A 12,011-nucleotide genomic window follows, 5' to 3' on the forward strand; every position below is an offset into this window, starting at 1 on the left:
CGTCAGCTCTTTTCTCTCCTTACAGATGCTGCCAGACCTGCTGAGATTTTCCAGCATTTTCTCTTTTGGTTTCAATTTCCAGTACTATTGTTATCGTCCATCAAACAGGAAGAATGTCCCCTTGGGTTAGGTTGCTATATGAAATGAATGACTGAGAAGGGTTTTGATCCACAGTGAGTGAACTGGAAGCAGTTTGAAACTTTGCACCCTCAGTAAGCAACAGGAGACTCGACCTATCTGTTTGATGTTAGCAATCTGCCAGTTTTGTGGTCTTGTTTGTATTAGGAGAAAATTTGCCTTTAACCCAACGGCCTTTTACTCATTGTCTTACTGTTTTGGGACAGATTGTTTGTTGATTTATGGGATTAAAATGGAGAAACAAAAAGCAAAGGGAAATTAATTTGATGGTTTGTATGCTTTTATGAAATAGCTTTACAAATCTGTCCAAAGCATATTAACCTTAACCCTCTCAGCAGCCAGCCCTGGCTTTGTTGTTGCTAATGTGAACACAGTTAGGCAGTTGCCTTAGATTATTAGCTAGTAAGTAAGTGCTGGCCAGCACTATGCTCAGTATTTCCTGTTAATACTCAGGAGCCGCACTGTGGCACAGCAGTCCCTGCCATGCGTGGTGTGCTAGAAGGCAAGGGTCTGACAAGGTGCTTGTGGAATTAACATGACTCCAGGACTTCTGAGTTCGTGACCTACTCCTGTCGAGTTTTCCAAGGGCATGTCTGAGATAACAAATATGGAAACTGTTCAGCCTTTTTTATTGTCCGTTTCTGGTTATCCCTTAAAAAGGTGGGGGTGAGCTACCTTCTTGAATCACTGTAGTCTACCTGCTATAGGTAGACCCACAATGCCCTTGGGAGGAAATTCCAAGACTTTGATTCAGTGACAGTGAAGGAACGGTGATATACTTCCTAGTCTAGATGGTAATGGACTTGGAGGGGAACCTGCAGCAGGTAGTATTCCCATGTATCTGCTGCCCTTGTCCTTCTACCTTCTAGATGGAAGTGGTCATCTAAGGTGCTATCTAAGGATCTTTGGTGAATTTCCGTGGTGCATCTTGTAGATAGTACACACTGCTGCTACTCAGCATTGGTGGTGGAGGGAGTGGATGCTTGTGGATGTGGTGCCAGTCAAGTGGGCTACTTTTTCCTGGATGGTATCGGGTTTTTTGAGTGTTGTTGGAGCTGCACCCATCCGGGCAAGTGGGGAGTATTCCATAACACTCCTGACTTGTGCCTTATAGATGGTAAAAACAAGGACTGCAGATGCTGGAAACCAGATTCTAGATTAGAGTGGTGCTCGAAAAGCACAGCAGGTCAGGCAACATCCGAGGAGCAGGAAAATCGGCATTTTGGGCAAAAGCCCTTCATCAGGAATGCAGGCAGAGAGCCTGATGGGTGGAAAGATAACTGAGAGGAAAGTGGGGGTGGGGAGAAATAGACAATAGGTACAGGAGTAGGCCATTCTGCCCTTCGAGCCTGCACCACCATTCAATATGATCATGGCTGATCATCCTTAATCAGTATCCTGTTCCTGCCTTATCTCCATAACCTTTGATCCCACTATCCTTGAGAGCTCTATCCAACTCTTTCTTAAATGAATCCAGAGACTGGGCCTCCACTGCCTTCTGGGGCAGAGCATTCCACACTGCCACCACTCTCTGGGTGAAGAAGTTTCTCCTCATCTCTGTCCTAAATGGTCTACCCGTATTTTTAAGCTGTGTTCTCTGGTTCGGCACTCACCCATCAACAGAAACATGTTTCCTGCCTCCAGAGTGTCCAATCCTTTAATAATCTTATATGTCTCAATCAGATCCCCTCTCAGTCTTCTTAACTTAAGGGTATACAAGCCCAGTCGCTCCAGTCTTTCAGTGTAAGGTAGTCCCACCATTCCAGGAATTGACCTCGTGAACCTACGCTGCACTCCCTCAATAGCCAGAATGTCTTTCCTCAAATTTGGAGACCAGAACTGCACACAGTACTCCAGGTGTAGTCTCACCAGGGCCCTGTACAGCTGCAGAAGAACCTCTTTGCTTATATATTCAATCTCTCTTGTTATGAAGGCCAGCATGCTATTAGCCTTCTTCACTACCTGCTGTACCTGCATGCTTACCTTCATTGACTGGTGTACAAGAACACCCAGATCTCTTTGTACTGCCCCTTTACCTAAATTGATTCCATTTAGGTAGTAATCTGCCTTCCTGTTCTTGCCACCAAAGTGAATAACCATACATTTATCCACATTAAACTGCATCTGCCATGCATCTGTCCACTCACCTAACTTGTCCAGGTCACCCTGTAATCTCCTAACATCCTCCTCACATTTCACGCTGCCACCCAACTTAGTATCATCAGCAAATTTGCTAATGTTATTGCTGATACCACCTTCTATGTCATTAATATATATTGTAAAAAGCTGTGGTCCCAGCACTGATCCCTGCGGTACCCCACTGGTCACTGCCTACCATTCCGAAATGGAGCCGTTTATCACTACCCTTTGTTTCCTGTCAGCCAACCAACTTTCAATCCATGTCAGTATTTTGCCCCCAATACCATGCGCCCTAATTTTGCTCACTAACCTCCTATGTGGGACTTAGCATGTGGGAAAGTAGCATAGAGTACAATAGGTGAGTGGGGGAGGGGATGAAGGTGATAGGTCAGGGAGGAGGGTGGAGTGGATAGGTGGAAAAGAAGATAGGCAGGTAGGACAAGTCATGGGGACAGTGCTGAGCTGGAAGTTTGGAACTGGGGTGAGGTGGGGGAAGGGGAAATGAGGAAACTGATGAAGTCCACATTGATGCTCTGGGGTTGAAGTGTTCTGAGGCAGAAGATGAGGCGATGGTGGACAGATTTTGAGCATTCAGGAGGTGAGTTACTCATCGCAGTATTCCTTGCCTCTAATCTGCTCGTGTAGCTACTGTGTTTATATGATGAGTCCAGTTGAGTTTCTGGTCAATGGTAACCCACCAGAACGTTGATATTGGCAGATTCAGTGATGGCAACACCATTAAATGTCAAGAGGCAGTGGTTAGATTGTCTCTTATTGGAGATGGTCATTGCCTGGCATTTGCATGGTGTGAATCTTACTTGACATCTGTCAGCCCGAGGCTGGATATTGTCCATATCTTGTTGCATTTGAATACAGACTGCTTCAGTATCTGAGGAGTGGCGAATGGTGCTGAACATTGTGCAATCATTGGTGAATATCCCCACTTCTGACCTGATGATGAAGGGAAGGTCAATGATGAAGCAGCTGAAGATGGTTGGGCCTAGGACACTACTCTGAGGAACTCCTGCAGAGATGCCCTGGAGCTGTGATGACTGAATAAAAGAACCTGAATTAGGTGTCTCCTGATGATCACATAGATTATCATGGGGAAAAAAAACATCTAGTTTACTAATGTCCTTTAGAGAATGTATCTGCCATTCTTACCTGGTCTAACATAAATGTGACTCCGGACCAACAGCAATGTGGCAGACTCTTAGCTCTCCCCTGGGCAGTCAGGGATGGGCAATAAATGCTGGCCCAGTCAGCAGCACCCTGTCAGCAAATTTAAATAAAATGTGGGTTCAAATCCCACTGTAACAGATGGTGATATTTGATTTTAATAACATTTGGAATTTGAAGCTAATCTAATGTTGACCAGGTCACTAAACACTTTGTTGTAAATACCTATCTGGTTCACTGAAGGAAATCTAGCCCTTTGGCCTACATCTTATCCCAGATCCACAGCAAATTGCATTTCCTTCTTCATAAGTGATAATGTCACTCAACTAGTAATTGCCAAATTCCCAGGGCTAATCCCCTGCGGACCTGGGTTCACATCTCACCCTGGTAGCTGATGAAATTTAAACTTAATGGAAGTATCCAGAGTTTAAAGCTACTCACAATAATGGTGACAATGATAGCCATGATCTTTTGGACAGTGTGGGGGTTCTGTCATCCAGAGTAATCCAGAGCCCCAACAATGTTCTGGAGGCATGGGTTCAAATGTCATTCTGGCAGATTGTGACATCTGAATTTGAGAAGAAGCTGAATTTTTTTTAAAAGCCTCATGACCACCATGTAATTACTGACAATTTTTGCCATAGCCCCTTATAGAGGTTTATAAAATAGAATTCCTACAGTTTGGAAGCAGGCCATTTGGCCCATTGAGTCCACACCAACCCTCTGAAGAGCAAATAAGGAGTTCGGAAATCAGTGGGCCTTCATCAAATCCTCTGGACTGATGCTATGGAATTGTGTTTCCCCCGTATGGCACTGGAGATGTCTACCAGGATGTTGCCTGGACTGGAGAGTGTCAGTGATGAAGAGCAGTTGGACAGACTGGGGTTGTTTTCCTTAGAGCAGAGGGCACTGAGATGTATAAAACCTAATGGGGCATAGATAGGATAGACAGGGAGAAACATTTCCCCTTGACAGTGGGATCAGCAGGGGGCAGAGATTTAAGGAATGGGACAGAAGGTTTCAAGGTGATGTGAGGAAAACATACTGTCTCAGAGGGTGATGGGAATCTGGAACTCATTGCCGATAAGGCTGGTAAAGGCAGAATCACTCCTGATATTTATGGAGTATTTAGATGGGCAGCAATAATGCCAAAACATACAAGGCGAGGGACCAAGTACAAGAAATCAGGATTAGGATAATCAGGTGATGGTTTTTGGCCAATGCAGGCTTGATGGGCCAAAGGGCCTTTTTCTGTGCTATAGATCTCTATGACTCTAATAGCTTTTCCTCCTCCCATAACACCGGTGTTTGTTTGTTTGTCTGTTTGTTTGGCTGTGTCTGTGTCCATGTATGTGCAGATGTTTAGATGGGCAATAAAACTGAAGTAACCAGTGTTATAAGTTAATACTTCATATCTTGTTTTCCTTTCATTAGAAATGATTTCTTTGTAATAAATGGGAGTTTCTTGTTAAATACAAAAACCTGGTCAGTATTTTCTGACAATCTGACAGGTAAACAGGGAGACTTGAAGTAATTCGATTAAATCTTTAATTTTTGTGATGACCTTGGGAAGAGTCAGGCTCAAGTGTCAGTGTACACTCCTGAGTGAATCGTGGTTCTGCCTGGACCCAAACTTTCTCAGAGTTCCTTTGATGCCTTCACCTGAGGCGTTGAAGGGCACAGTTTCCATCTATTTCCCTGAGAAGACACTGTTGAGGACATGCCAGTGGAGAGACTGTGTACTGAGAGGTAGCCGGGTGGACTCTAAACAGAAGTAGGAGAAAGTGAGGACTGCAGATGCTGGAGATCAAGTTGGGAGTGTGGTGCTTGAAAAGCACAGCAGGTCAGGCAGCATCCAAGGAAACGTTGAAAGGCTTTTGCCCAAAAGGTCGATTCTCCTGCTCCTTGGATGCTGCCTGACCTGCTGTGCTTTTCCAGCACCACGTTCCCGACTCTAAACAGAAGTAGATAAGCATGTTCATCACCCAGAGTTGGATACACATTCTAAATGCACCATGAGGATGAATTTCTTCAGCCAGAGGGTGGTTAATCTATGGACTCAGAGGCCAAGTCATTCAGTATACTCAAGACAGAGATTAATCAGTTCTTATTGGTAAGGGGTTCAAAGGTTAATGAGAGAAGGCAGGGGAATAGGGTTGAGAAATATATCAGAGCTGAAAATGTGTTGCTGGAAAAGCGCAGCAGGTCAGGCAGCATCCAAGGAACAGGAGATTCGACGTTTTGATTCCTGAAGAAGGGCTTAAGCCCGAAACGTCGAATCTCCTGCTCCTTGGATGCTGCCTGACCTGCTGCGCTTTTCCAGCAACACATTTTCAGCTCTGATCTCCAGCATCTGCAGTCCTCACTTTCTCCTTGAGAAATATATCAACCATGATCAAATGGTAGAACGGACTTGATGGACTGAGTGGCTGACATCTGCTGTTATATCTTATGGTCTAATGGTCACACTGGCTGAGATTACCATGAAAGTCCTATCTTCCAAACCTTTCCCCTCGCCTGAGACATGGTGATTCACCACCAGTCACCTCTCTGGTCCTCTGGGACTATGGCGATCTTGCCTTTACCTTTTACTCAACCAGAAATCGATCCCTGGTCTCGGCCAGATTGGAGCCTGGGCTTCAGCAACGTGCTTGGGATAAGGAGAGGAAGATTCAGTCAGGGTTCCTACTCCATGTTGCTGTCCCATTATCACATAGTCTGACGTCAGGATCTTGTGAAGCCTGCCTGTATGGAGGACCTGCCAGACATTGTTCATGGCCTGGACTCGCGAAAACTGAGTATAATCAAAACAGAATTGCTGGGAATAAACACTCAGAGACTGCAGAGAGAAAGACAGTCAACATTTCAAGTGAGTGAACTTTTATCAGAAGCGATTAGTTGTTGAGGCAGATACCAGAGGAAGTTTCATGGGGGCCAGTTCGGAGCAGGGTTGTTAACCAGTGATAAGGAGTCCTGCTCGATCCTCTCAGATTGGAAGCAAAACGAGAAGGCCGTCAGATTTCTGGGCCTGTTTGAGATGCTGTGGGGTTGGGGCTGGGGGTGAGGGGTTTGGTGGACAGTAAAACAGACATTTTCCTTTCTAATTGTTGCCTTGTCCTTTCAGGAAAGAATTTGCGGAACTGATGGAGAAGTACGATTGTCACAGTGATGCTGGATCAGCCCGCAGCTCACCTACTCCCCATACTGCTGGTGAGAATCACAGGCTCAAAGGCTCTGACTGAGGGAACGTATAGCGTCATAGATTGAAGCTCCACTGGATTTGCCTTCTATTTGCAAGTCAGGAAATGTATCGCCGCTTCTTCACTGTCACTGGGTCAAAATCCTGGAATTCCCTCCCCAAGGGCATTGTGGGTTGACCCACAGCACACGGACTACAGCGGTTCAAGATGGTAGCTCACCCCCACCTTCCCAACGGCAACAATGGACAGGCAACAAATGCTGGCCAGTGCTGCCCAGTTCCCACAAGTGAATCAAAACAAATCACCGCTCATACACTACCAGATATTAATTGAATCTTTCAGATTATCCTTCTGTGCTGTCAAGCTACTTAAGACAAAGAGGATTTTCAATCTATAAATATCGGCTGCATTGTCAAAAAGAGACTGCCTTAAAGATTTGTATCACTAGTTTCTTCCAGTATATTTCCGATCTTCTGGATGTGTGCCTGTAACAGGCAATATAATGCCTGTTCTGGATCAGTGCAGTGTTTTGTGGAAGCAGATATTGTTCTAGATTAATAGTAATACAGTCAGGAACAGGAGGCTATTTGGGATGTGCATTGTTAATCCTGACTGTTATGGATCACTGTGATCGTACATATGGAGATTGACTGACTGTTATGGATCACTGTGATCGTACATATGGAGATTGACGGGCTGTTATGGATCACTGTGATCGTACATATGGAGATTGACTGACTGTTATGGATCACTGTGATCGTACATATGGAGATTGACTGACTGTTATGGATCACTGTGATCGTACATATGGAGATTGACGGGCTGTTATGGATCACTGTGATCGTACATATGGAGATTGACTGACTGTTATGGATCACTGTGATCGTACATATGGAGATTGACTGGCTGTTATGGATCACTGTGATCGTACATATGGAGATTGACTGACTGTTATGGATCACTGTGATCGTACATATGGAGATTGACTGACTGTTATGGAGCAACACAAAGTGTGACCACACATTTCAGATAGGTGAGGAAATGTGCAGCATTACTGCCTGTTCTGGCCAGTTTGCAACTGCGCAGGCTGTACGGGAGTAAAATGGGTAATGTTATGAATTGTGAAAGTACCTGGTTCATTGATATGTTGTTGCCATGTTTTTGCTGTCCTGGGTTGGACCATCATGAAGAGTGAGTGAGCAACCCTGGGTGACTTTGCAAACTCTTTTCCTAGATAACAGCTGAGGTTTACATTTGTGTTATCACTGTTTTTAACCAACCTGTTCAGACATGTTGTGAAAAGCCTGTAGGACAGGGTCACTGGGACCTGGGCCGTCTGACAAATAAGACCATAAGACATAGGAGTGGAAGTAAGGCCATTCGGCCCATCAAGTCCCCAACGCCATTCAATCATGGCTGATGGGCATTTCAACTCCACTTACCAACGTTCTCCCCGTAGCCCTTAATTCCTCGAGACAACAAAAATCTATCAATCTCTGCCTTGAAGACATTTAGCGTCCCGGCCTCCACTGCACTCTGCGGCAATGAATTCCACAGGCCCACCACTCTCTGGCTGAAGAAATGTCTCCGCATTTCTGTTCTGAATTTACCCCCTCTAATTCTAAGGCTGTGTCCACAGGTCCTAGTCTCCTCGCCTAATGGAAACAATTTCCTAGCGTCCACCCTTTCCAAGCCATGTATTATCTTGTAAGTTTCTATTAAGTCTCCCCTTAATCTTCTGAACTCCAATGAATACAATCCCAGGATCCTCAGCCGTTCCTCATATGTTAGACCTACCATTCCAGGGATCATCTGTGTGAATCTCCGCTGGACACGTTCCAGGACCAGTATGACCTTCCTGAGGTGTGGGGACCAAAACTGGACACAGTACTCCAAATGGGGCCTAACCAGAGCTTTATAAAGTCTCAGTATCACATCTTTGCTTTTATATTCCAACCCTCTTGAGATAAGTGACAACATTGCATTCGCTTTCTTAATCACGGACTCAACCTGCATGTTTACCTTTAGAGAATCCTCGACTAGCACTCCCAGATCCCTTTGTACTTTGGCTTTATGAATTTTCTCACCATTTAGAAAGTAGTCAATGCTTTTATTCTTTTTGCCAAAGTGCAAGACCTCGCATTTGCTCACGTTGAATTCCATCAGCCATTTCCTGGACCACTCTTCCAACCTGTCTAGATCCTTCTGTGGCCTCCCTACTTCCTCAGTACTACCTGCCTGTCCACCTAACTTCGTATCATCTGCAAACTTCGCTAGAATGCCCCCAGTCCCTTCATCCAAATCGTTAATATATAATGCGAACAACTGTGGCCCCAACACTGAACCCTGCGGGACACCGCTCGTCACCGGCTGCCATTCCGAAAAAGAACCTTTTATCCCAACTCTCTGCCTTCTGTCAGACAGCCAATCCTCAATCCATACCAGTAGCTCACCTCGAACACCATGGGCCCTCACCTTGCTCAGCAGCCTCCCGTGTGGCACCTTATCAAAGGCCTTTTGAAAGTCTAGATAGACCACATCCACTGGGTTTCCCTGGTCTAACCTACTTGTTACCTCTTCAAAGAATTCCAACAGGTTTGTCAGGCACGACCTCTCTTTACTAAATCCATGTTGACTTGTTCTAACCAGACTCTGCTCTTCCAAGAATTTAGAAACCTCATCCTTAATGATGGATTCTAGAATTTTACCTACAACCGAGGTTAGGCTAATTGGCCTATAATTTTCCATCTTTTGTCTTGATCCTTTCTTGAACAAGGGGGTTACAACAGCCATCTTCCAATCATCCGGGACCTTTCTTGACTCCAGTGACTCTTGAAAGATCTCAACCAATGCCTCCGCTATTTCCTCAGCCACCTCTCTCAGAACTCTAGGGTGTATCCCATCGGGGCCAGGAGATTTATCAATTTTAAGACTTTTTAACTTTTCTAGCACTATCTCTTTCGTAATGGCAACCATACTCAACTCAGCCCGCTGACTCCCTTTAATTGTTGGGATATCACTCATGTCTTCCACTGTGAAAACTGACACAAAGTACTTGTTAAGTTCTCCTGCTATTTCCTTATCTCCCATCACTAGGCTTCCTGCATCAGTTTGAAGTGGCCCAATGACAAATGCCTTCATACTGCCAACTGCAAGGGGCTTCAGAATAGATCAGAGGCTTTCTGAGCAGGAGATGGAGAGGATCGGGGTGACGGGTGTTGAGATGGGAAGAAAAGGAGAAAGGAAGCTGAGGGCCAACTGTTTTTACACAGAGGGTGGTACGCATATGGAATGAGCTGCCAGCAGAAGTGGTTGAGGTGGGTACATTAACAACATTTAAAGGGCATTTGGACAGCTACATGGGTAGGAAAGGATTAGAAGGGTATGGGCCAAGGGCAGGGCAGTGGGGCTAGTGTGGATGGACGGTTTGGTCTGCACGGACCAGTTGGGCCAAAGGGCCTGTCTCCATGGACTCTATGACTCCATGATTCTCTGATTCAGGAAGGGGGATTCAGAGTGCAGGATATGATGCTGAGGTTTCACTGCTAATGGTTAATGGGGTAGATGACATTGGATAGATCAGGAGAGTGTGCGTAGATTGGGAGTCAGAGGTGAAGGAGTTGTGCACCTCGTAAAGGGAAAAGGAACAAAGTTATAAACAGTTCCGAGAGCTAGTGCAGACATGATGGGATGAATGGCCTTCTCCATCACCACAACAATTCTGTAATTCTGATTTTGCAAGCAGAGTGTATAATAAGTCTTCTAGGGATTTGAAAATAAGGAGAAGAATCTGTGAGGCTGAGGTCACATGCACAATGAAGACCAAAGCAGAAAACGCAAATGTTCAAAACAGAAAGCCTTTCAATGATGTTCTCCTTGTCGTACTCAGGTAAACACCTCGAGAGCACGTCATCAACATCTTTATCCAGCTGCCCGAGTCCACAGCTCTTAAGCCCGAACGATATTGTGGCTAACAACAGTGGGATTGTTACTACAAACACAGCAGCACCAACCAGAAGGTAATCATCTCAGCACCCAGCAGGGTCGCAGCTACTGGGGCTCTTATCCCCTGTAAAGGGTTTGATGGTCTGGCCCTTGGGGGGTCAGTTTTCCTGTCTCACCCTCTCTGTCACATGCTGTTCCCTATCAGCACCCAGCAGTGAACTGTGCTGTCTGTCAGAGGAGTTGACTCAACTGGTAATATGGAGAAGTATTGCTGACCTGATCTTCCTGATCCACTGGCTCATAGGACAATGCCTTCATCCCAGAAATCAACCCTTTTCCAAACTGCTTCCAATGAAAGTCTTATGTCTCCTGAAGGATTAAGACTGAAACTGTACACAATACTCAAGAGGCTTTGTCACCAGTGTTCTCTTCAGTTCTTTGGAATAGTTCTCTCTGCATTATTAGTCCAGTTGTTGTTTTTGTGTCGCCATAGTCTAACCAGACTATAGGGCTGCTTCCTCATTAGAATGAGGGGACTGTGATAGTTTATCTTGAGGGTCACCATGCCTTAGGTAAGGGCAAGGCCGAGAAGGTGGAAGCTCTCTTAGTAACCTCGGCTACTACCTCAGGAATTGAAACCATGCTAGTGACGTCACTCTCTATCTCAGACCAGCCATCCAGCCAACTGAGCTAACTGAAAGAATTAAGAAAAACAATGTAAGAGGAACTTTTTCACAATAATTGGTTAAGGTTCAGAATGCACTGCCTGACAGTGTGGTGAGGCAGATCTAATTGAGGCTTTCAAAAAGAAATTGCATGTTATCTGAAGAGGAACAATGTTTTGAGAAGATTTGTAGTTCAGGTTGGGGTTCTGGATGTAGGTTTGCTTGCTGAGCTGGAAGATTCATTTCCAGATGTTTCGTGGAAAATTGACACAACCTAATTATTGTCAATATGGTGATCCAATTTCTAATTAGAGTCATACATTCAGATGTACAGCACCAGAAACAGACCCTCCAGTCCAACTCGTCCATGTTGACCAGATGGTGGCACAGTGGTTAGCACTGCTGCCTCACAGCGCCTGAGACCCGGGTTCAATTCCCGACTCGGGCGACTGACTGTGTGGAGTTTGCACGTTCTCCCCGTGTCTGCGTGGGTTTCCTCCGGTTTCCTCCCACAGTCCAAAGATGTGCGGGTCAGGTGAATTGGCCATGCTAAATTGTCCGTAGTGTTAGGTAAGGGGTAAATGTAGGGGTATGGGTGGGTTGCGCTTCGGCGGTTCGGTGTGGACTTGTTGGGCCGAAGGGCCTGTTTCCACACTGTAAGTAATCTAAAAAAAATCTAATCTAGTCACCCTACTAGGTAACATCTTCAGTAGGCCTCAGGCGAAGCAGTGTACATGATTCCTGC

The 12,011-nt window shown here is 45.4% G+C and overlaps 1 protein-coding gene across 2 annotated transcripts in view; it reads left to right on the forward strand.

Moving 5' to 3' along the window:
- stxbp4 (syntaxin binding protein 4) overlaps positions 1–12,011 on the forward strand; it is a 271,436-nt gene that overhangs the window by 43,223 nt on the left and 216,202 nt on the right. For both annotated transcript variants that reach the window (XM_060844429.1, XM_060844430.1), the window contains 2 exons: positions 6,581–6,666; positions 10,546–10,675. In XM_060844429.1, coding sequence (XP_060700412.1) covers positions 6,581–6,666; positions 10,546–10,675 — 216 coding nt within the window. The remainder of the gene's footprint in view (positions 1–6,580; positions 6,667–10,545; positions 10,676–12,011) is intronic.

This window comes from Hemiscyllium ocellatum, chromosome 25, assembly GCF_020745735.1.
Source record: "Hemiscyllium ocellatum isolate sHemOce1 chromosome 25, sHemOce1.pat.X.cur, whole genome shotgun sequence".
NCBI lineage: Eukaryota > Metazoa > Chordata > Chondrichthyes > Orectolobiformes > Hemiscylliidae > Hemiscyllium > Hemiscyllium ocellatum.